This window comes from Melopsittacus undulatus, chromosome 7 (genome assembly GCF_012275295.1).
Source record: "Melopsittacus undulatus isolate bMelUnd1 chromosome 7, bMelUnd1.mat.Z, whole genome shotgun sequence".
In the NCBI taxonomy this organism is placed as follows: domain Eukaryota; kingdom Metazoa; phylum Chordata; class Aves; order Psittaciformes; family Psittaculidae; genus Melopsittacus; species Melopsittacus undulatus.
This window is the reverse complement of record NC_047533.1, coordinates 24,389,018-24,414,744: the sequence shown is the minus strand read 5'-3', so window position 1 is coordinate 24,414,744 and position 25,727 is coordinate 24,389,018. Positions and strand designations below refer to the sequence as shown.

Below are 25,727 nucleotides of genomic sequence, written 5' to 3'. Positions count from 1 at the left end.
TGGAATGCATATTCAAGGTTCTCCTAGAGATTTATAACTAAATTAATGTTTGAGAAACTCATCTGCCAACAAGAAGGAAGCTTCTGGCGTCAATGCGTGGATGCTGCTCTTCCCCCCAGCTTCCTGAAGAAGGGCTAGTTGCTTCTACCTGCCACAGCGCGCTCTGCGCCACCTCACACACCACTCCCCCATTTTCTGATTTACCAAGCCGACCAGGGCTCACTATCGGCCCCCGATGCCCAGCCAGACGAGACCGCACGGCCATGAGCACGACTCCGTGAGGAAACACAAACATGTCCCTTCCCCTCCCGCACTCTGCGCTGCCGCCCTGCAGCCGGGCACCAGCCGGCCCCCTCCCCGGCAATCCCGGCAGCCGGCCCCTCGGCCCCCAGGCATCGCCCTCGAAGCCAGCCGTTGCCTGCCGCCGCCCGGGAGGAGAGCCCCGCAGAGTCGGGGCCTGAGCCTCACTCAGGCCGCGGCCCGCCCGGCCCGGCCGCTCCGGGGGTTTTGGCGCCAAGCGGGAGGCAGCGCTGCGGCGGCCGCACCCGGTACTACCCAACGCCGCCTTCCGCGGGGCTCTGCGAAAAGCAACACTTACTGACCGGCCTCGCCCCTGCCCCGGGCCTGGGGCTGAGGGGTCCTGGCTGGGCGGTGCTCCGGGGCCGGCCCCAGGCCCGAGGGCGGGCGAGCAGGCGGGCAGGGGGGCGGTGCGGAGCCTCCTCCCGGGCTGTTCTTCCCCGGCCGGACGGAGAGCGGCACTGTGTCCCCGCGGCGCACGCTCCGCCGGAGCCTCCCCCTCTCCCCAGCCGCCGCTGCCGCCACCGAGCAGCTTCCCCCAACCCCCACCCCTCCCCGAGCAGGAGCCGCCGCCGCACCGCGGAGCAGGGAGGCGGCGGAGCAGTGAGGGCAGCGGCCGGCGGGGGTGGCAGCGGAGCGGCGAGGACCACCCGGCACGGAGGCTACTCAATGCTGCACCTTCCGGAGCTGCATGAGGTAAAGGCGGCTCCGGGTCCCGCTTCCCTCTGTGGCCGCTCTCCCCCTCCGCGCTGCCCGCCGCCGGCGGGGGTGTGTGTGCGGAGTCGGGTGTTGGGGGGGCTCTTTGTGGGTCCGGCCGGGCGCGAGGTGGCGGGGCGAGGAGGGGTGGCGGGGCGAGGGGCTGAGGGGACATGAAGTTGCGGGAACAAATGGAAAGTGGAGAGTGGCCTGGTCCCCTCCCCGGGGGGGGTCCTGGCGCCGCGGGGAGGGCGGGTGGGGGTCTCGGCGCCGGGCGGGGGGGCTGGCAGGGCTGTTTTGTTTGTGCTCGCCGCCGCCTCCCTCCCTCCCTCCCCCTCTCCTGTTGGTTTCTCTGCCTCCTGATAGTTTTGAGGCCTAACTGTTTAGGCCTTGTCTCCCGGCTCCGGGGCCGGTGTGCCGGCGCCAGAGCACCCCCCAGGGCCGGGAATTGCACCCCTTCCCTTCTCCTTTGGCCGTAACGGGCCCTCGGACCCGGGGCATCCTTCGATCGAACCCGAAATTTCATTGTAAACCCGTCGGCTCCGAACTAACAGTGTTGGGCTGGAGCAGCCCCGCAATGAAAGGAGGCGCCCGGAGGGGAATGGAGGGGCCGGAGTTGTGAGGAGCTTCGGCGGCGGCGGCGGGCCGGGCCTCGCTGCGGCACCGCCCGGGGTAGGGGAGGCGGCGGAGGGGGACGCGGCCGGCGGGGTGATAACCGGGGCCTTCTGCGAATTGAGGGTGAGAAATGGAAAAAGAGGGTTAGAAAGTCGTTTCCATTCTGCTGAACTTTTGTTTTCTGACCGATAGAGGCCGGTAGAGGACTGTGGAGAAGGAAAGTTTATAACCAGCAGCACCAGGATGGACTTCCCTGCTACCCAACCAAAACCTGCTGCCGATGGTAAAATCATCTACTATCCTCCTGGAGTGAAGGAGATTACGGACAAAATTACCAACGATGAGGTGGTTAAACGGTTAAAGGTGAGTAGTTCTGACCATCACCTCTTTTTCTGCAACTTTTGCTTGTTCAGGTAAACATTTCATAACTGGAAAGGAGAATAGCCAGAGTTTCCTTGGCACAGTTGAAATATCTCCTTGCCTGCAGACTGTTGTGGGAATACCACCTCTTTACTTTTCCTTAAAAGAGGAAGAGTTATTTTTTTTTTTATTTGTGACCGTAGTCTTGCAAGTAATTGCAAAGCCAGAGTTAATACATTCAACTGCTATTTTGTGCATGAAATATATCCAGTTTTGGAGAGAGGTCTGAAGTGAAATTATGAGTAATAACGTAGGATGTGTAACTGAAAACTTTGGTAAGCTAGAAGAAGTTTTTTGTGGATTTCAGCCCTTTGAGCAAGCATAGTTGAGCAGGGGAAACAAGTTAAAGGTTTTCTTTACTGAGAAGATAGCGCTGGTCTCAAACAGCAAAGATTAGTTTCTAGAGTGGGTAGATCGAATTTTGAAGTTGTTTCATAGGTAAATCCTGTCTCAGATTTTACAATTTGATATAATACTTTGTATTTCTTTCCTATTCAGTACAACTGGTACTTGGCAAAGTTGCAGGATTTTCATAAACCAAAGCAACTTTTACAAAAGCATCTTCTTTGCTTGCTTGACAGCGTCCTGGGGAGACTGAGGCTTATCTCTGTTTTTTTATTTTTTAATCCCTTTTTCGACTGGAAATATGATATGCTACTGTGATGTATGTATATGTATGTGTATGTATAGAATACTATGCTGCAGTAGTATTATTTCTTAACACCATGCTGAAAATAAGAGGATAAACTTGAGCATTGATCAAATATTGGCACAACTTGCTAGTTAACGCTGTGGTCTTCAGATCAGAAAGTTGCTGTTACCTGGGATTTGGTCCTATGCCCAGGGTGAATTGATAATCGTAATTTTTTTAGAGATTGGAAATACTCCTTCAGCTGATGATCTATTTCCTATCACAGCAGTAAGCACATAAAGATTAAAAACCAGAAATCGTGGTCTTGCCTAGTCACTTAGTACACTGAAAAATCTATTTGCCTATAAATGTTAAGAGAATGTAGGCTTTGTGTTTAGCTTTCAAAGCAGCAAGACACACGTCAGTTGTTTCTTTGAAAATGAGCCTCTTGTCCAATTACATTTATGCAAATTGTGAATGGACAAGCCCAGCCTAGTATTTTCAAATCTGTGGTGGAATATTGCCAGTTACAGCAGAAGATCCTAGAGCTTTGATTGTTTGGACAGAGACCTTGTATGAAAGTCTGTGTTGAAAAGAGTGCAGTTTTGAGGTGCTTATTGAAATGAGTATTTTATTTTGTCCTGGCTGGAGAACTTGCAGTCATGAGCTGTGCCATTCCTAGATAATAGGAATAATAGAATTTCAAAGTCATGCATATGTTGTGCTAAATTTATGTATATGTATTGGACATAAATTTCAGGCAAAGAGCAGATAATTTTTTTTTGTTTGGTTTTGTTTGTTTGTTTCTGTCATATCTTTTAATGAACTAATGTTAAGGAATTAGGATGACCTCAAGACTGTAGACTGAATGGGAACAGACACTTTGCTGGTGGACCTACAGTCGCTGAAATAACAGAGGAAGATTTTTCTTATTGGTGAAGTTTCACCTGCATTTGAGGATTTTTTTTGTCAGATACTGGCTTTACTGAAGCATCAAGAAAATTGGAAGTTCTGTGCACTTTAGAGCTAAACAAGAAGTCTTTTTTTTCTTTTATGTCTTTGTATAGACATATATAATCTTTATTCATGAAATGCACGTTTGTTTATATCAGCTTGATGTATAAAAATGTTCATGCAGAATATTATGATGATGCAGTGCTTGGGATGGAAATGCTTAAAAAAGTGGGCTTTTTTTATTTATAAGACAACTTTCCACAACTTAAATATGATCTATTGAAAAATGCTGGCTTTAGCAGAATGTACAAACTCAGGCATGAGCCAGTCCTTGGAAATTGTAGGGTTTTTGCTTCTACCTTGGCCATGCATGGTCTGAAGATGCTCTGTGTGTCTCTTAGAAAAGATGTGTGTGTAACTTTTTGTTTTGGCCACCAGGCTTTGGGTTAGTTCCTGCAAATTTTTGTTCTTTTAGCTTATTGAAGTCATGATCAATTTAATTGATTACAAATTTGTGTCTTTATTAGTAAGTTTTCTGATATTGCATCTGTATTTTTGTGTCCAGATATCTTCTTGTAACAAAGGCTTTTCTTATTATTGGAACTTGAGACATTCTGGGCACCTGTCCCAGAGTGTCTTAAGCAGCAGCTTTTGTGCCAAGGACTTCTAAAAAGAATGTTTTTCTATCCTTTCCTTCCTTCTGCTTGGGGTTGTGGGTAATAAAATGTAGGCCAGATTCTTTTACAGTGTTTTGATATATCTCTATGATAACATTAGCACAGTCCTGGAAGTACTGAGAATTTTAAAATCAACATGCACCTCTGAAGTGATGTAGAAAGGAAGAGCCTCTGGGTTGCGTATGTATGATGAGCGAAACACTAGTTCAGGTGCTTAATGGAGTTAAAAAGGTATTTTCTGGCATTAAATTATATTGGTGGGTCAGTGCCTCTTTAGAGTGAGATGGTTATGTGATGTATAATTCCAGCTATTGAAGAAGTGATTTTAACTGGTGTGGTTGGGGAAAAGTGTCCATTTCATAGATCAAATAATATTTAACCAAACTAGGCAGCTAGCATGTAGTGGAGAGGTAAGGCTCACTATACTTTGACTACAGAATAATTTTTTTTTTTTTTTAGGCTAATGTTCCTCTTTAAAATGCATCTGTTCAAGTTACATGGTGATTGGTTTCAGGGCTGTAAGTCAGATGCTTGTCAGTTTAGTAAGGCTTGTGGGGAAGGTGGTAACTTTTATTCAACCAAGTGACAGAGGTGGAGAAAACCGAACTATTACAAGGTACCCAAGTAGTCCTTATTTAGTTCCAAAAATGGGCCAGCAACTAAATGCAAGTTGAGAACAATTGTACTAGCAATGTTATATTACTTTCCTAAAGATTGTTGAAGGTTGAAAGAACTTCTAGAAAGTCAGCATCTGCTTTGCTGCAGTGTTTCTCTCTATTGGATTTGTTTCAAAACTGACTGTATTTTACTGCTTTGTCAAACTTCAGACTTGTATATTGCTATCAGTAAACTATTAAATCTCAGATACAACTTTCTTTGGTCACAACAGAATATCTTGATCTCATTTATATAAAACCTTGTAATCACTATGAATAAGATTAATAGTAGTGTATTTAATTGTCAGATACAGTAAAAATAGCCCTATTGATCCAAAATGCCTGGAGACTTTCTCAGAGACTGACTTAAACAGCCTTTATAGGCAAAGCCAGAACTGTCACTAAAAGAAGTGGTTCACTCTGCTGCTTGTCCCAAGCTCTGTTCTGTACCCTCTCTATAAGCATTTAGTTTTTCTGCATGCCAAAATGGATGGGTGAGCAGATCTGGGTTAAATCTTCAGAGAACAAAAAAAAAAAAGCCAAAACAAACCAACCCCAAAACAAACAAACAAAAAAACCCCCAACTAAACAAAACAAATCTGTGTTAATTTTAGCCTGAATAATTTCCTTGCCTGATTTATCCTGAGAGCTCATAAATACTTGTGCTGGCATACGGGAAAAAGCAGCTTCTTTCCCTGGCAGTCCAGCTCTAGAGTGCTGAAGGAACTTCAGAGTTGATTCAGATGTTTACAGATGTTATCTTCTGAGATGGAGATGGGGACTTTTGTATTGTTTCTGCAAAACTATCTTGCCTGCTGAATATTTTTAAGTAAAAGAAATAATGCATGATGATGTGTTCAGATACAGCTTTGTACCAGCAACTGTAGTTTAGTAAAGCATATGATGAGACTGTAGAAGAAAGGAAAACATTTGTAGTCCAGTGTTTTTTTTTTTACCCATAAATACTGGTGTAAGCAACACAAATTCATAAAATCTGTAAAAAGCACATTTATTCAGAAACTAAAAATACAAAATTACCTGCACACACACACAAAGAGGAGGAAATTTCTGAAACCTTCCAAAGAAAAAGGACTGATAAATTAGTTTCAGTACAGGGATTTTTGAGAAAGGTTTAAGGCACTGTAAGAAATATGTTTTTGTGAAATTAAGAGTTTATGAGTTAGAATTTATTGAGGGCAATGAAGTTCTTTACCGTAGCTGGTGTTATTACTCTATTTTGTTGTTTTAGGGAGTGCTTTTCCTTTTGTTTTCAACCATTCCAGGAGCCTTTTTTGGCATTTTCTGTGAAAGTTTCTTTTGATTTCCATACTACCATTCCCCCTTCACTGTCTTTCCCAGTTCTCCACTGCTGCCTCATGCCAAAGCCTAGCTTCTGATCACCTGGAAAAGTTAGCGCTCCTAGTGTGTCTTGAAGTCTTCATTACCTTGTCCCATAGCATTTCTTAGTTACCTGATATGTATTTGTTGCAGAGTGAAACAAACACTCTCTCCTTCTTCCCATTGTCTTTCTGCATGTTCCTCTGGTTATTAGATGTTGCCCTCTTTGCAGTTGGGCCTGTCATGTTTTTATCTTTGAGAGGTTATCCTTATATCACTAAAAGTAGTTAATACTAATAAGCTATCACATTACCCATAGGTGGTTTTTAGACAGCTCTTACATAATCTTAAATTTGAGAAAGGTTGCTTGTTTGCTGCTTAAATGTGCTGGAGTATGCTGGAGGTACCTGAAAAGGAAAAAAAGTTGCTCTTCACTCACCTGATGTTTCTGCATATATTAATGGCCGCTCTCTGAGACTGTGTAGCTAGATGGACCTTTGATCTGACCTGGTTGTGCCTAGGTAGTTGTTTTGAATGAAACAAAAAAAATACAAGTTAAAGTATCATCTGGGAGAAGAAAATTTTTCTGTTGTCATAGACTAAAATTTGGTACATTTGAGGGGAAAAAGGTAAACATACTAAGTATGCTGGGTTATATTAGTTAATAAATACTGTTTGCTGTCAAGATTTAGACAACATGGGTATTTTCATGGCTAAGACCTCTAACTTGCATGTATTTACGTGCATATATTTAAGAATTAGAAGTAGGTTTGTGGAGGTCATATAGCCAGGTTACAGTAATGATCCACAGTTAATTATTCTAACAATTTGAAAACTTACATTAATTGTATTTAACTGCAGACTGCAGTTTGCGATATTCTTGAGCTATTGCTGGCCACATAAGCCTAAAGCCAAATTTCTAATTTGATTTTGCTCATAGTTTAATCTTTTTAATTAGTTTGACTCTTGTAACAATCAAGTTTTTCATTAACTAGGACAGGCCACTAGTCAGAGACAAAGAAATCTTGTTCTGATTTTCTTTTTTTTTCCTTCTTTTTTTTTTCTTTTCCATTTTTTTTTATTCCAGTGGAATATTAGCTGTTTGCTTTGTAAATGTCCCAGTTTTCTCCATCCTTAGAGAAATAGACCCATACGTAGGCTCACGCAGTTCCCCCAGATGTTACTGAATTTCAGATTGATTGATGATGACACCCTTTGTTTTTGTATCTGATAATTTTCTTTTGTTACAAGTGCATCGGTAATTAGTGGCAATTTCACATGTACAATATTATTGTATTGGTTTCCTGGCAACAATAAGATAAATCTATTGTGAAAGAAAAGAAGCCCCAATTTGAAAGGGGGAAGAAACAGGTTGCTAAATTAGGAATGATGACTTAGGATACAGACCACCAAAATGCACAGCCTAGTTCAGAAGTCCTTATGCCTTCATGTATTCTATCATAAAGCTCAAAAAATTACTAATTTTATTCTTGTGCTAGTGCTTTTTTACATCATGTTAATAATCACAGTTTAAAAGATGGGGAACTGGAGAGCTACTGAAAACGGAAAATCCAAATACGAGAAAGACAAGCTGGCTTCATATGCCTGAGTTGACATTTTGGAAATGTGACTTTTGAAGTGACCGTGCATTCTGTTGCACTTTATGTGTTCAGACCACAAGTGCCTTTGATTTCAGTTACATTTCTGAGTGCCTAGCACTAATGTAAACCAGACCTTATTGTCCGTGCTTAAGAACACAGAAAATGACAAATGTTTTCTGTGAGATCTTTTGTATAGGCTGTTTAACAAGCGTCCTGTGGAAACTTTGTGATAGGTGGCTTAACATCAGGCTTAACCGTTTTTAAAGATAGTGTAGGATATTTCTTTCCTGCAGTGTTTTCCTTCAGTTATAGCCTTCCAGCTTCATTTAATAAGAAAGATGGCCTTTGGGCAGTATACTTCTCTACCAAACAACCTTGATTAACTCCAGAGCAAGTCCTTTCTGTGGACTGAACCAAGTAATGGCTTTAAGTTTTCATGGTGGGGTGGGTATTTTGTGTGTGTGCATTGTTGGTTTTGTTTGTGTGTTTTTGTTTGTTGTTTTTTTGTTGTTGGTTTGTTTTTTGTTTGTTGGTTTGTTTGTTTCTTTGTTTTTAAGGGGAAAAAACCAACAAAACCCTGAAGATATATAATCACTTACCAAAGAGTGCATAAACATTAGGATTGAGGAGGCTGACTGGAGGTTTTAGAAGTATAAGATTGTTTACTGTGGAAAAGAGATGAAAGGAGTTACTGTGATAAAAGCATACAAAATAGTGAATGACAGATAGCAAATTAGAAATTTCTGGTTTTGACCCCCTCCTGAAGAAAGAGCATTCATTGAAATAGAAACTGGAATAATTGTTGAAAGTTAATTATTTCTTAGGGTCATACTGGAAGGTTGTGGCTGAGTAGAGCTGAACTGATGTTGTCTTTCATATAAGTGACATGCTTTAATCATATAAATCACTTACTTTGGGTGCCTGTCAGTATGTATTTTTATGGTGTAATGTGGGAGACTTTTTGTGTATTCAGATAATTTAAATAAAGTTTGGATACAAGATCCTTGACATGTAGCTGTATTCTCATGAGGAGTTTGTACACATAGGTCTGCAAAACAGCTGGAGCCTTAGCTATGCTCAAAGACTCATAAATGGAGTGTTAATCTCACAACTGTGAAGTGAAAGAAAAATTATCCCTTGGTTTGCAGACAGTAATATGGAGATGATTGGTAGGAAGGGAAGTCAAACGTCATCTGAGGTTACTTTTCTTCCTCGTCTACTTGAATAAATTCATATTATTTTGTCTGCTTAATGCATATGTGCATCTTTGCAACCATAAAGAAAAACATCAGACAAAATAATTAACAGATCATTCATTCACGGTATATATTATAGCCATTCTGGTAGTTAAAGAAACCAGACTTTTGTCTGGTCCCCAATCTGTGTTAAAGATTCTTCATACAAGAATTTTTTCCAGACTGCAGTATCTTTTTAATCATTGTTACCTAGAAATCTAAAACACATGCTTATTGCTGGTGTCACTCAAAGCAGTGTATGTTTGCTGGCTCTGCAGCTGCAGTAAACTAATGAACTGTATTCCCTCTGCTGTGCTGACATCAGATTTTGGCTGTTGCAAAGATGTCTTAAGCATGATGAAGTACTGTTAAAGGTAAACAAAGATAAAATTGGCACTGAGTATGTTCCTGCTTAGAAATTAATGTTGAAAACTTCATGGTACCTAGATAGCATGGGATATTCTAAACAAGTGTTTTATTTATGTGAAACAAAAGATACATACTTATCTGATGAAGATGTCAAGAGCTGCATTGTTAGGATCAGCTTTGCAGCCATGGCAGGGGAAAAATCCATTAAAATTTACTGTGAAGACTGGTCAGCCTTTTTAATGTTTTGGCTGTTCTCAAGTGAGTTCCCACTTGTTTCTAGTAGTTCAGTTGTATTACCTAATCTTAATGGTACTCTGTTGTCATGTATGAATAGAGCCTGTCACCTTTTGTTGCAACACTATTTGGTGGTCACTAGCAATTTTAGGCCTTGCATTTTTAGTGTTATATTTTAATATCTCATGGCAGAAATGACAGCATTTATTCTCCAGGAGATTTATCAAAACTTTCCAAACTGTTGAGGCAGAGAAACTTTTGTGCTAGCAAAACACATCATAAGCATTAAGGAGACATTGATCTCTTCTATTTACAAATATATTTTTTAATAGATACAGACATTGTAGATGGAAGAGAAGGAGAAAGAATATTTTAAAAGGAGTTTGGAGAAATCTGGTATTTCTGGAGTCCTCCCCCAAACCTTTCCTTGCTGGCTACAGCACCTGAAAAATGCACTTGATTTTAAAAAAAAAAAGTCATGTTAATGTGTAGTAGTGTTAGCATTTGTTTGGAGTCACTAAAGAATTCCTTTTCCTCTGCAATTGTAGTCTCTGTCCATCTTACAGCTTTCTGTGAAAATAAGCTGATTGGCCATCAAGGAATAGCTTTAGGTCTGCAGGTGTACAGGTTTGTTTTGTTCTGTTTTACTCCTCTGTAACTTACTGATCTGTTTACTTTATCGTTGCATCTAGCATGAGGGACCATCAAAAGGCCAACTTAAAACTTTTACTCATTATGAAAATCTTATTACTGCAGTTCTAGTGCCTGAAAATTAGTCTCTCATAAATGGAAAGAAAACATATTTGTGTCTTTCAGTTTACTTTGTGTGATAGAGCTTTGTCTGGACAAATGTTTTTAGCTTGCTTTTCTGATGAATCCAATCAGCCAGTCTAATTTCTTTGTTCCTGATCTTCCCTGAAGTTAACATTAGTTCAAAATTTGCTGGCAGTTGGGCAAAGGTTTCAGAGATGAAAGATTTGTCTAATTGGTGCTGAACAGAATAGAGACATGCTAATTCTGTTGATAAAAGGAAACTGGACCAGCACTGTTAAACATTTCAGAAGGCAACAGCCGTGTGGTAGCTGGAATAAATTCAACTAATGCCCACATGGGTGTTTCATATGTAGGGGGTGTGCTGCCCCCTCCCCAGCTCTCCAGGCACAGCACCCAGGGGGAAGTGGGCAGGCAGTGCAGGAGGATGAGTGAGGGATGCAGAAGGGGGAGTGAGTTGGCAGCTCTTCTGGGGGAGAGTGATGGAAAACAGATCTTTTGGAAACCAGCCATCCTTAATACTGTTGCGCACGATAAAACTCATTCATATAGCAGCAGTAAAGGAGATAAAACACTAAAATGAAGCACAAAAACTTTTTAATACTCTCTTAAACCACAGACTGGTAGAGGGCTGTGCATGGTATTTGAAAACATTACTAGGTTTTTAACTTGAAGGCCGTGCTTCTTTAGTTAACATCTTCTATAGTATTTTTCTCACGTAATTTAAGAGGGTCTCTGTGGTTTTTTTTTTTTGTTTTTTTTTTGGCTGCTTAGAATCATGGTGATGTTATAAATGCTGAAGCAAAATGTGTCCAGTGAAACTAGAATTGAACTTAGGAAGTGCTTAATACATAGAACATTTGCAATTTGAGCTTTATGACACAGTGTGGATGTAAAAAGTTTGTTAAGTTTTTCCTTGAAAAAAACTGATTTACTTTACTTGTGTTACTAATTTAATTAAACTGCTGTTGGATACTTGCCCTTAAAACTTTTACTCTTCTTTCAGATAGAGTATTCAAAGTAGGGTAAATCTTGTTGGTTTAGTACCATTTTGTGTTTTAACTATGGTGTTCTTCTGTTACTATTTGAAAATACATGCATGTACTTAATTATCCAAAATGCGGTAATGGTTCTCCATAATAAACTCATTATTGAAATTTAATCAAACCATATGAATAATTTACTACGGAATTACTGGAAATTAAATTTTGAGGACTATAAAACCTATTATTTTCTTGTGATTTAGGAGTAAAACCTGGTAGTTTCTTAACTCTTACTGACTGCAGTGGTTTTCTGTGGGCTTTAGTTCTGATGTTTTAGTCAGAAAGGATATAATTTTTCTTTTAAAACATTGTTTACATGAAACAGTAAAGAAGAATCATTGACAAATTATTACACTTTGTACAATAGCACAATGTATTGTAGAATAAGTGAAGTTCAGTTCTTAAGCTGTTGAAGTAGTAAGAATGAAATGAAGAAAACTCAGTAGTTTTTTGATAGTAGAAATAGAATCCAGCAATCTGGGGGGAGATGGAAAAGATTACCCTATATGTTTAGTTTTCTTGACAGGTGGTTCTTTCTCAGCACTGAACTGCTGTACTTACAAAGCAAACCAAAGAACTGCTAGGCAACTTTAAAGCTTTTTTTCTGAAAATACATGTTTATTCAAATACCTTATTCATCCTTTGTAAACGTAGTTGGCGTGTGTTTTTATTTCTGAAAAACTCTTAATCCATCTCTTCTCTAAAGCTCCCTTTTCTGCTATCACCAGTAAAATTCCAGTGGCAAGAAAAGCAGAACTATTTTTGCTTGTGTGAAGTCAGTAAATTAAGGTCTAGGAGTTGCATTTGTGAGCTGTTAGTGACATTTTTTTCTTAGAAAATGTAGAGTATGAATGAAGGAATAACTCTGCAGCCTAAGGGAAACTGGGAAATCTGGAAATAAGATTTCAGCTTTGTTCCAGTTGGAACCGATAGTCTAGACTGCTGTAAAATCACGAGAATTTTGCTTTAGGACATGGGAGGGTTCACCCAGTACAAAACCTGTATCTTTGAAATGGAGTGAAAACCAAGTTAAAGGCTGTTTCTAAACCTCAGTGAGGGTGGTGTGTAATATTTTTCACTCTCTTTTAGTCCTAGCCTTTGTTTTGCTTTAAATGTTAAATTCCTTCAGTTGGATTACAAAGTAAAAATACTGCCATCAAATTTTATTTCATTGTGACATCTTTGCCTGTTGTTCTTGGTGTAGGTACTTGTGCAAATTTGGAGCTTTCTGGTGTGAATTGAATTTGTTGTGTAGATTAAAGCACCCTAATCCTAGAGTTGCAGTGAGTGCTCTGTGCTATTTCTGATGCTAAAATTGGTTTGTCATGCCCATATAGAGCTGAGAGGATGGAGTTCTTCCCTGCATTGTATCTAGCAGTGATGCTGGTTTGAGAGACATCTTCAGGGACTCTCACACTGGCTCTACTTCCTGAGAAATTCTACTGTTGAGCTGTGCCCTAATTCGTGCTGTCCTGAGACTCTTCATAGTCACTCTGACTCCAGTCTGTATGTGGGCTGTGATGAGTTTCTGTATACTATCTGATTTAACACCTGTCAACACTTTGGTTAGAAGCCTGGCATCGTGCAACATCCCCATAAAATTAACTTTAAAACCAGTCTTGGAATTTCAGAAATGAGGAAAATATTAATTGCTAGTATTTTTAGAGGGATTGTTGAGAGTTTTCCCACGGCTTTTTGTCATTTTATCAATCTGCTTAAAAACAAAGCTGTGGGCAAAATAGGAAGGTGGAAAGGTGGAGGGGTAAGTAATGACAGGTTAGTTCTACAAGTCAGGTTAGTAATCTGAGCTGATGTGCACAGGGGATATTTCAACATAATCAAAAGCAAGTTAGTTTATGTAAAAATAAAAAAGTGCAAGTCCCCTTTATAAACTGCCATAATTGTGTTTTGGAAGTTGTGCTGATACTGTTGTACCTTGGTACTCAACTACTTTGAATACTCTTTAAGTTGATGCTGCTACTGAAGGAAACAGTTACTCATCTTCACCACTGCTGCTCAGAGAGAATAACAATTAAAAGTCATTTGCCTTATAGAGTCATAGAAACAAATCAAGTTGGTGAAGAGTAAGAAGGGGAAGAAAAAAAAGTTAAAACTATAGGCACACAGTGGTTGTAGGCAAGGAGGGGGAAAGTAGTGTATTTGGAAATGCTGGAGTTGCTACACCAGTAGCTGGAGGAGTGCCCCGAATCAAGCCCTGCTGTACTTCACTCTACTGGAATGCTTGGGAGCACAAACACCAAAGTCAGTACTTTGAGTTAGTAAAGTACTTTGGCTTGCTTGTGGGCCGTCCTTTTCCACATGCCAATCCAGGTGTGTCTCTGGCCTGCAGACTAGTGGATTGTGGAAGTGATCCTATTCAAAACCGCTATTCTATTTTTTTCAAGTTAGTGTTCATTTGAGTCAGTGTGACTTAATGCAGTTACTTACTACCCCCTCCCTGTGTCGGCCAAAGCTATCTGACAGTCTTGGGTTGGCAGAACTGTATTTTCAGTGACAGCTTAATTTTGGAATACTGTGTTCATTGAGTTTGACCTTATTAAATCAACGTAAAGATTCATTAAACTGCACCCTAAGACTGGACTGAAGCAGTCCTACCCTCCCCTGTGCATTTTTAAAGCCATGCAGCGAGCTGCTTCAGGAAGCAGAGCTATTTAAAAAGTAACCTGGCCAACAAAACTGATGTTTCAGTGGTGTCACTGGTCAGCTGGAGTAATGGAGGGACAGATCTGACAAATTTGGATTGACTCACACTGCAGTAAAACTGCACCTTAAGAAATTCTGCAAACATCCCTTGTTTCAGAGAACTGCAAATGTACCTGCAGTGAATGATGTACTACCCTTCCACACCTGAAAAAGAAACTATGATACAGAAGAGACTGTTTTCTGGTTAGGAATAATTGAAATCAGTGCTGCATTTAATCACAAATGTGTTGATTGTGGTGGTGCTGGTAATTTTGAACTAACATGGATGTTGTGGAATCTACGATGAGTTTTCTAAAGTTTTAGCTGACTGGCTGCTATAATAGATCATACTATTTCATCTAGTACATGATTGCTTTCAAAATAAATGGATTTTATATTGGCATTTAGATTTGGTGTGTAATATTCAGTGAGAGGTACTGACATACGCTTCTGTATCTAGGAATGTTTGGTTTGCTCTTTTTTTGCCTTGTCTTTCCCATTTGAACAAAAGAAAGAATTTGAGGTTTCAGTGTTCTTCAGGCCTCCCTAAGCCTAACGGCTCACAGTTCTGTACAAGTATTATGATTATGAGATGTGGTCTTTGATGTTTAGACCGGTCTTTTCCTGTTCTGCAGTCCAAACTACTAAGTCTTGTGCTGTGACTTGAACTGCAGTAGGTGGTACAGGCCAGTGCTTGCAAACAGATTTGTCTTCATGCCAGCTCTCATTCTCATTTTTTTTTCCCCACCCCCTAATGCCTGTGGTAGTTGCTTGTTCTTTAAACAAGGACTTAAAGTAACCTACAGGATGTGTAACTGTATGTAGGGGAATATGCATGTGCATATATACACATATATAAAAATCAGTCTTTTATTTCCATATAATCACACAGTCAAAAATACTGTACTGCCCAGGAGACGGGCACCACAAATAGCTCTCACCTCTCAAGCATGAACTTCCAAAATGCAAGTTGTAGAATCTTGTGTGTCGTCCCAAAGCCAGCATTATTAACACTCCACAGAGCTCATAGCAGAACAGATCATGAGTTTACTGTTGCACATGAAGCTTTTCCAGAATTATTCATAGAAAGTGAAAATGAGTGTTCTTTAACTGTTGCTCATTTAACTCGTTTCTTACACTTCAGGGCCTGAGAGTTGTGCAGATTATATTGTTACGGGCTTTTTGATAGGCCAGAAATCTTTCTGCTGATGAAAAATGTTTAAATATAATTTTGTTTATTCTTTGAAGAGACAGTGTTTACAAGGAGCTTGCACTTTTGTAGTGGTGTATGTATTGAAATTCTGCAGTTGCCAAACTTCAGCCAACCTTAGAACTGCGTTTCACCCATTTTTCTAGTAGTAAGTTGTTTGGAAACTTCTATGAAAATAACTGCATTGGAGTGTTGCCAGAAGCTGCTGCATGAATGTTTTTTAGGTAAGATAGATGAATGTTTTTAGATAAAAAAGTTAAATTTTGTGCTTATGTCTCAGGTATGCTTAAGAAAGATCAAGTGTTTTGACAGTCACATGGTCAACTAGCTATCATTCTCCTGCAGAGTTTGTGAGAGATCTGTTGTCCTTTATAGGTAACATTTCCCCTCCATTTTTTATTTTTCCCAATCATTCATTGTTTTTTATATTTCTTTCTAGTGTTTTAGCTGCTTTAGAAATCTCCAGCATATGAATGTGCTGAGCCTCTCTTCAATTTTCGAGTCAGAGAAACAAAAATAGAGAGTAACAAATTCTTAAACAATGACTTGCTTGTGGCTTCAAGCACTTCAATCCAGTACTCTAAAGTGTGCACTTTCTTATGTGTTCTGGGCAACCATAACCTTTTAGGCTGAGGCTTGCTGCCTTCTCTGTAAGCTTCTCGGATTTCCCCTTGGTACTCTCTGGCACAGATGCAGACATTTGTGAAATGACCAAAGCCTCTCCCAGTGGTTATCAAATTTATGCTTGGGTGTACAGGTTAGTATTTTTTCAGGTGTCTGATTTTATAGAAGGAATCAGCCACATGTTCCAGCTATTTCAAGTAAGGCAGAACTTACTGCTGCTGTGTATACACTGTCTTGAGACAGTGGTACTGTTGGGTTGGTAGAATTTATTGAGTAAGTTGAAATTACTGTGAGACTCTTAGAAACTAATATTTAGTGGGTAACAAAATATTTCTAATAAACTATTAGAGTGTCGAAGTAATTTTAGGAGCTTAACCTCAAGGAGTGGATTGACTTTTCTGGTTTGTGCTTTTGGGGTTGAAATTTCTTAAATTTTGTCATAGAGGAGATAAGTGATTTTCTGGATGAACATGACAAAGCATTTTGTAAGTACCGAGCTACTGTGCTTCCAAGTGTTTTAAGTATGCTGGACGTGTAAAATTTTTCTGTGATTCCTGTTTCAGGCATTCTTTATGAGAATATTACTGGCAGCTGTTTGAATGGTATTTAGTACTTGCAGATTGCTGATTTCAGCAATGTAGTTTAGTGAAGTGCTGTTTTAGTCTAAATTCAGCATGGTTAATTCTGAGACTGAACTTAAATAGTGTATTTTAATATGCATTAAATATATAGAGGAATTTTTAAGATCCCCACCCTTTTTTTTTTCTTAGATAGTGAACTTGTTATACTAAGTAGAGAGCTTCAAAATAAAGCAGAAGTGAATGTAGAGGTTAAAATGGGCCAGTGCTGCACAATGCAGGTGATGTGAGTCGCCAACAATTGTCTGGGAAATCTGTGTAATGGTGGCTAATGGATATACGTAGTGTGGGTATGGTTATACCACCAAGTCTTTATCTGAAGTCAGTTTCTAGCAAAATTTCAAGTGCTTTCTGTGGTTTGGGGAACATCTGTGATCCTTAAATATTTCACTAATAAAGTCTTAGTACAAGAAGACTTTTTACTGGAACTTCTTACAAAAAATATGTCAGACATGTATTAACAACAACAAAAGTCTTACATTAACATTTTGTATCTGATATATTGCCTACTTCTTCTCCTGGCAAAATCTGTAGCTATAAAACTGGGATTACATATAAGGAATGTTGAGAGACAGGTACAGCAGTTATGGGCATATTCTAGCCATCCACAAGGCAGTAATTTGATGGAACTGATAGGCAGAATAGTTACAGAACTCTGATGGAGGAGATCAGGAGCTACTTAAAGTTCTCAAACTATTGGAGAAGAATTCCCAGAGAGGAATTTTATTAGCCTGAAATTAACTTCAGAAAATCAATAAAGCCACCACAACTCTGGGAGATGACACATTATTCTTTAAAAAAGTATTGCTAGTCCAGAAAGGTAGAGTTTTGTAAGAGTAGTTAGATATTTTTCCTCCCACCCCCCTCCTTAGTTAGGCAAAAGAGAGTCTTAGTTTTGGAAATAGAGTGCATGTATCGGATGAGGGATAATTTTTGACCAGCTGAATGTAGCTATATGGTTTGAAGATGCTGTTAAAATGTTTGCCAAGTTAGCACCAACTGAAAATACCTGTGATTGGGTGTAAACATCAAAGTTCAGCAAGTAAAACCGTATATGAGCTAGAGGCATGAATGGGAAAATCTGTTTCTTTCCAGTCTTACTGTCTTCCTCACTCTCCTGCCTTTTCCTTTGTCATACAAATGAACCTCCCATACTGAAAATGGAAAAGTCTACATTCTTGTGTGAGATACCATACCATGAAATGAAGAGTAAATACCTTAAAAATAACATTTTAAATACTGTAATAGAAAGTTGCCCAAATGCTTTCTGAAAATGATATATTCAATTTGAAATATTTCCACATTTTTAATATTAGCAATTATGATATTACAAGTTTAATTTATTGAAAATTTTTGATATTATTCTGTGCTGTCTACATTATAATAAATACATAGGCTTGTTGTAGTCATTTTCCAGGCTTATTTCTCAGAAACTGAATATCCTACACATAATCATTATATCTTTAGCATCATCATATTGCTGAGCACTGTGGTTTTTGACTTTCATATCCTTTTATCAGCAACATTGGTGCCTTTTATTTTTCCTTTCGTCTCCCCATTTTAAAGAAAATTAAAATGGAAAAATTCTTAAAAATACTTATTTATTCTTTTAAAATGCATTAGAAATCAGTCTGTTACTAGGGTTACTTGCCATTATTCACAGTAAAATAAATTATATTTATTAAAATAGTTAATAAATAGTTTTAAATAAGTTATCAAGCTTATTAAATGGGCCAGGTTGTACTTGGCTTTTAGCAACATGGTCTAGTGGAAAGTGTCCTGGCACATGGCAGGGGTTTGGAACTAGATGAGCTTTAAGGTCCCTTCCAGTCCAAACCATTCTATGATTCTAATAGATTAATTCCATCAATAGAATACTTTTCCATGCACTAATTATAGATGATTTTCTTCCTCCATATTTAAGAGTTAAATAAACTTATAGCCACAAAGCCACTCCACATATATTTTGGGTTCATTTTTTTGCATACCAGTTCTTTTTCTGTCATTTAATAATTTCCTGAAATGTTGTTTTTAATGGGACTACTTAAAAATAAAATGAAGCCACCAGGCACTAGGAGAGTAAGCAAATTTTGCTTTCAGTCCATTCTAGAGTGCTCTGGTTTTGAGCTTGGTAGCTGCTTATGAGAAAACTTTTCTTTTTTGTGTTAATAATACAGATAATAGTGCTCAACAGGTAGCAAAATTTTCTGATAAGGTAGCACTTCACTGGAGAAAGCTAGTTTATTTGACTAGGAATTCTTTGTCGCTTTATATGCCACCTGCTTTTGAAAGGCTTGAGTCAGGAAGACTGTGATGTACCACAGGATGTACTGCACTGTAGTGTAGAAATAGACATGGATGTAGCCTTTAAAGCATTAGTATTGTGGGAAGCATAGCCTTTAGTTGTGTTTTAATGAGGAACTCTTAACATGTGATTTTGTTGTGAGAACTGAGCCTAAATACTTGCTTCAGAATTAATTCTTAGAGTCAGTTCTTAGAGAAATGAAAATGCTGTTGTTGTTCTTGTCCAGCACCACCCTCTCTTTGGAAAAGAATTACCACACAGCAAGTGAGCTGGTTCTAAAGAATCCTCTCTCTCACATCTGGAGGCTATTATCAAAGTAGTTAGAAAACTTTGTATGGAAATGGAAACTCCTTCACCTGGGGAACACATTTTTAAGTTTTGGTAGTTTTGGGGTTTTTTTGGTGTTTTTTTTTTGTTTGTTTGTTTGTTTATTTTGTGTGTGTGTGGTGTTGTTTGTTGTTGTTGTTTCTTGGTGGTGGTGGTTTTTTGGGATTTTTTGTTTGTTTTCGGGGTTTTTTTTGCCCCAGCGGTGTGTAACACTTGCTACTATACCTAGGGGAAGAGGACTATTTAATTAAATGCTTCTAACTGATGGTGTCTTGAATTATCGTTAGAACATTTAAAGACTAGGTTCTTTTTAGTCCCTCTGCAAATACTCTTTTGTTATGTATCTGTCTATGGGGAAGCAAAGTTTCTGAGAACTTAGAATACTTTCAGTGTTTTTAATTTATCAACCTTCTTTAGAGTACTGAAATCATGGATGTGTAAGAGATGGTGAGTGACATGAGTATGAAAAGATAATGTTCTGATAAATATGTTCACTGCTGCGTACTTCTCATTATTTGAGAATACATAGCTGTACATTGTTAAAATGTGTGATTTGGTCCACAGTATTATAGCTGCGTAATAGAAAAATAGCATGAAACCACTTAAAACTAGGATAAAAAATAGTGACAGGTTTTTAATATGGTATGGCAAGCTAACAATATTTCTTAATGTTTCTTGCATTAATACGAGTTTAAAAGGTCTTGGGTTGAATAGCCAAGTGTCATGCATCAAAAGCTGACTGCAGTCAAAACGTAGATTTAAAGAGATAATTTCTGCTAATGACAAACCATCCAGTGACCTAAGATTAAATAATACTCTTCATGCTTAAAAAGCTTTTAGCTGTTTTGGGAACAGGAAGCATGATAAGGTAGGTGAGTTAGTTTGGTTGATCATAACCAAGGAGGATTTCACAGAATTTCTATTAAGTCAGAGAATTTAAGTGAGTAGAGTGAATCCAATGAAAGCTCTTAGGTTTAATGTCAATAGAAGTAAGGCGAGGAACAGAGAGAAAACAAAATTATTTGTTGATTTTATGAAGTTGAAAAGGACTAAGGGAAGACTGTGTCAGTCTAGACCATTTGGTGAAATCTTTCACTGAACAAAAATGCGATAGAACTTAATGCTGGGTAAGGAGCCAAATGGTAAATACTATGGGTATTATGTTCTTATATAAATTAGGCATGTGTGCTTTTTTGAATAGTGTGTGCACGTGCTCTGTGCAATACTGCAGTCCAGTGAACCTTTGCCTCCAAAGGCATGAGATGAGGATGTGATGAGAATAATAAGAACCTGGAAGAAAGATAAAAGTGATGGCCTAGAAAGGTAAATGGGGGATCTCTGGAAATAATAATTCAATTAAAACTAATAAATTAATTGATTCTTGGGACACAAGTTTTGGAAATTATTGTAGCAACATGTTTCTGAGACCTTGAGTTTAAAATGATGCACGCTTACATCTTATGCCAGTTTCTAATGTATGGAGATGAAGGTAAAAGGGGGACTAGTAGGATTTGGATATAGCTGCCTATTTTAGGCTTCGTGTGCTTGCCACTATTAAGGTTAAGAAGTTGTGCGACAATTAGGTTATTAAGAGTTTATGTACCAGAAAGCTAAGTTTTTCTTCCCACTCTGGTCTTGGCCATTAAATTCTGCCTGCCTGCCCTTCTACTGCCTCTGGAACCTATCAGATCTCTCTATGGTCTAATTATACCTGTCAGAAAACTGAGACTTTTTCTGAGGAGGTTTTCGTGCAAGTTAGTGGGTTACATTGACTTGTATTCAACATGTGTTGGTGCCAGTGCAAAATACACAGTGGCCCTGCATAACTAAAAGTAGGACAGGGTAAGTAATGGGAAAGGGAGAAGGAGATAGTGGCAGCAAGTGGCTAAAATGGATCTCCATGGAACCAAAACCATAGATGCTGGGAGAGGTGATTTAAACTGTGTGCTACTGTGACTCCTGGCTGGCAAACAGGTCTGAATTTCCATTTATGCGTTGCTTCCTCAGTGTTTTGTTACCCTGCCAGTGTGTACAGAGCTGTAAGAAAGATAGTACTCCAGCCAGTCAGTTACAAGGGAAGTTGTGTTAAATTCCAGGGTATTTAAGCTGATTATAATCCACTTTCTCCTTAATGAGGAATTTTTATATCACACGAAAGCACAGCCTGTTTTGATGGACTGTTTTTGGGGGGAATACTTTTTGTCTTGTTTGGGTTATTTTTGTTTGGTTTTTTGTGGGTTGGTGTTGGGTATTTTTTTGTGTGGTGGTGGGGTTTTTTGTTAACTACAGTGGATATAAATGAACTTGCAGGATGTTCTTATATGAAGCATAGTGGTACCTGCTTAAAGACAAAAGGAATAGACTTGCCTTTAAAGTATCATTTGGCTTGGAGAAAAAAAAAGCACTTCACTATCACATATAGTAGTGAAGGAACTGAGGTTCCTCAAAAGTTATTTAAAATCTTACTACAATAAAAACTTGTTCAGAACTGCCTACTTTAGTACCATTGACTAAGAAGTTATGTTTTGTCGAAGTTGTAGTGATAAGGAAGGGCAGTGTAGTTTTGTCCTTGCACATCATGAGTATCATTTTTCCCATGGACTTGTTCATGACCAGAGTACAAGATTTATTACATGATGTGATAACACTATTATGATTATCTTCTGCTGGGCAGGAAGGACACCTTTTACTTCCTTTTGTGCTGTTATAATCTTGGGAAGCATGATTTTTTTTCAGCCTTTCCTTGCAGTAGTCCATACAAGTTACTGTAATCAAGTCAATGTCAAGTGACTGATTTTGCAGGGCAAAATATTCCACAACTGTTTAAATAGCATGTTCTAACATGTGCCATGAAAGACATTTTGGGTTAAGGCTTTTGATTTTTTTTTCCCCATTTTCCTTGCCATTTTGCCCCCATCTGTTGCATTTGTGTTACTTGAAGAATTTTAGATTTACAACAGAATTGAAATTCTGCTTTGCGCTAATTATGGAAATACAGCATGTGGCTAATTCTACAACCTCTCTCCTAAACTGGTAACAATGCTTGTCCCGTTTTGATTATGGTGCTGTACATGTGTGATACTTATTCATGATGTAGTTACTTAAAAACACGCATCAAGGAAGTTACTTCAAATAATTAATGAATGGCTCGGTATACTGTTTTTATTACAAGTAATAGTCTTTATGATTTTTAGTATGTCTGATTAATCTGGGCTATTGGGAAATAGTTGAGTTGCTCAATGTAAGTAAAGCAATAAAGAATATGCTGTTCTACCCATGTGAAGGCAGTGGTAAATTTACTAATTACAGCAGCAAAACTTCGCAAAAAATGCACAGCAACAATGAATTGGACAGGAGACAAATTCACATTATCATGGAATGGGTTTGCCTGGAAGAGACCTGAAAGATCATAAAGTTCCAACCCCCTTGCTGTGGGCAGGGACACCTTCCAGTAGACCAAGTTGCTCAAAGCCCCATCCAACCTGGCCTTGAGCACTGCCAGGGATGGGACAGCCACAGCTTCCCAGGACAACCTGTTCCAGTGTCTCACCAGCCTCCTATGAGTGAAGAATTTCTTCCAAGTGTCTAATCTAAATCTGCCCTCTCTCAGTTTAAAGCCATCCTCCCTTGTCTTGTCACTACATGCAGAATGAATTTAATAGTAAATGTGAATAGCTGGATTTTGTTTATGTTTGCTAGTAGTTAGTGTTTGATTTGAGTGCTTAATTGTTCAGAAAAGAATGGATTATGTTACATTAATATTTTTAAATAACACTTCTGTCTCCTGCTTTTTGCAGAGGGCAGTAACAATGTTTGGTGGTGGGAGCTACAAAGTCTGTAGGAATTATACAAATGAATAGCAGTGCTCTAGCTAGGGTTGTTTCAACTGTACAACAAAACTTCAGTTAGAAAATAATACTGGAATTTGAAAAGTAGTGAGTTCATATTACGGGGTGCTGGTATAGGCTGGGATAGAGTTAATTTTCTTTCTAGTAGCTGGTGCAGTTCTGTATTTTGGCTTTAGTCTGAGTGCAATGCTGATAAAACACCAATGTTTTAGTTGTTGCTAAATAGCACTTACCCTCATCAAGGACTTTTCAGTCTCGTGCTCTGCCAGTGAGGAGGGGTGTGGGAAGCTGGGAGGAAGCAGAGACTGGACACCTGACCGAAACTAACCAAAGGGGTATTCCATACCGCAGCACATCATGCCCAGTATATAAACTGGGGGGAGTTACGCAGAAGGCCCAGATCACTGCTCAGGAACAGGCTGGACATGGGTTAGCGGGTGGTGAGCAGTTGTGCATCACTTGTGTATTTTTTTGTTTTAATTCTCTTTCCTATTATTCCTACTACTGCTGCTACTACTATATTTTACTTTCTCCCAATTACTGAACTGTTCCTATCTTAACCTGTGAGTTTTACCGTTTTCCAGTTCTCCCCATCCCACTGAGGGTGCAGGGAGTGAGTGAGCAGCTGCATGGTATTTAGTTGCTAACTGGGGCTAAACCATGCCATATGGTTAAATCACTTTTTCCTGGACTAAAAACTGGCTTAATATGATAATAATTAGTATGTAACTGTGAAATAACTACTTCATTCTGCTAGAGAAGTATTTATGTGATGGTAGATTCAAAACTTTGGGAAATTAAAACTTCTTCTAGACCTAAAATGAAAATCTTAATACAAAGAGCAATTGGGGGGGGGGGGGGGGGGGGGAAGCGTGTTTGGCTTGGGCTTTTTTTTTTCTTTTTTCTTTTTTCTTTTCCAGTTAGAACAAGGGTAATTAGGATGGCTCAGATGACATCTTGAATATAATTTGCTTTAATAGAGTACCTGTATTATGAATGACTTCAGTAAAGGTTTTTCTGAACATGCAGATTCTTGGAAGAAATAATTGTTCCAAAACCTGTCTGGAAGTAGTAGTTCCTATTTTCTCTCTGCAGTTGTATTTTTCCTTCCCTCTGGTTCAATGAAATATTAACCACAACTTGATTTTTTTTTGAGCTTATTTGCTTTGTCATTTTCCCGTATTGTTGCATTTGTGTGTATTAGTAGCCACATGAGTGGCTTTCAGACTGGGTTTAAAAATTTAAAAACTTTAATTATTTGGACCTTTTCTTTGTCTCTATAGAGTGTGCTTCAAGTTTCTAGGTTCATTAGCAGATTCATTTAACAGGTCAGTTTCTAACTGTCACAATACTGGTGTTGCAGTGATGTGGCTAAAAATTTAACAATGAAAATCTTTCTAAACCCATTCTGAGCAATTCTTCATAAGATATTATCAATATTTACTAGGTATCATGCAAATTGCATACTGCTGCTGGGTATTTTAAATTCCTATGAAAAAACTCATGATTTGCAACAGAACATGGAATGGAGTTGTAGGAAATAGACTTGCAACCCTGGCTAACATACAATTTATGAAAGATTTTTGGGAAGTATGCTTAACTTTACATGTTTATGTTTATAATGGTTCTGTGTATCTCAAGTAAGACCAATCCCAGGTGATTAGCAGTAATTTTTCTTTGTCAGACGTTATCAAAGAAAATAATTTGCAGTATGTTGTCATTTAATTTCTTTGGATTATTGGACATATTTGTGAACTGTGATCCTAGACCAGTTGCATTAGACAATATAACCATGAGGGGAGGAAGGGAAGGTAGAGAAAACAAGACAAAGGATAGCTGTAGAGAGAAACACGAGTATCCCAGGGAATCATGGAGCTGTTGGTCAGTGTATTGTAGTTGAGGATATGTGGTTCTTGTATGAATGATTTCATTAAATATGGAATATCTTGTACTTCTACAGACTTAAGTTGCTTTCTTAACTGTTGCTTGATAACTACTTTTTCAGTTGTGCTAGAGGGCAAGAGTACCTCTCCTGTATCTGGTGAAATTTTGAGTAAGTTCTTGGCTGTCTGGTGAGTGTGAAGAGCCAAGCATGGATTGTATTTAATGTCTGAACTTTTTCTTTTTTAACCTTTTCTTCTATTTTAACAGTTAATTTCAAATATAGATTAGCAAGCATTTGGAAATAATTGTTGTGTGATACTGTAATCATTGTGTTTGCTTGACTATAGAAACGACTCCCAGGCTGTAGGATTTTAGTTGATTGTATATATTCAAGAAATGTATAGAATTATTGTATTGAAGTATGATGACATTCCAACAAATTAATGGCTTTATTAATGAATTTTTTTTCCCAAGTCTTGTATGTGCCCTGGTACTAGGAAGGATTTACATCATGATTTTAAATGTGGTTCGGCCCTGTGTAGTTTGTTTATATGTTACTTTATATATATATATTTTGTGTGTGTGTGTGTGTGTGTACCCCACATATATTATTTGTATTGCTTTGGTATCTGGGATCCTAGACATAGACCA

General features: G+C 38.7%; 2 protein-coding genes across 3 annotated transcripts in view; one reads left to right on the top strand and one right to left on the bottom strand.

The window, feature by feature from the left end:
- Nucleotides 1–680, bottom strand: part of N4BP2 (NEDD4 binding protein 2) — a 62,147-nt gene extending 61,467 nt beyond the window's left edge. The window contains exon 1 of the mRNA XM_034064994.1: nucleotides 603–680. The gene's annotated coding sequence lies outside the window, so the exon portion shown is untranslated. The remainder of the gene's footprint in view (nucleotides 1–602) is intronic.
- A 51-nt stretch (nucleotides 681–731) lies between these two features.
- The window catches only part of PDS5A (PDS5 cohesin associated factor A), a 77,471-nt gene continuing 52,475 nt past the window's right edge, over nucleotides 732–25,727 (top strand). Inside the window, exons 1-2 of one of the 2 annotated variants that reach the window (XM_034064563.1) lie at nucleotides 732–993; nucleotides 1,801–1,971. In XM_034064563.1, the coding sequence (XP_033920454.1) occupies nucleotides 967–993; nucleotides 1,801–1,971 (198 nt within the window). In that variant the 5' untranslated portion in view covers nucleotides 732–966. The remainder of the gene's footprint in view (nucleotides 994–1,800; nucleotides 1,972–25,727) is intronic. The other variant, XM_034064564.1, reaches the window with a different exon arrangement.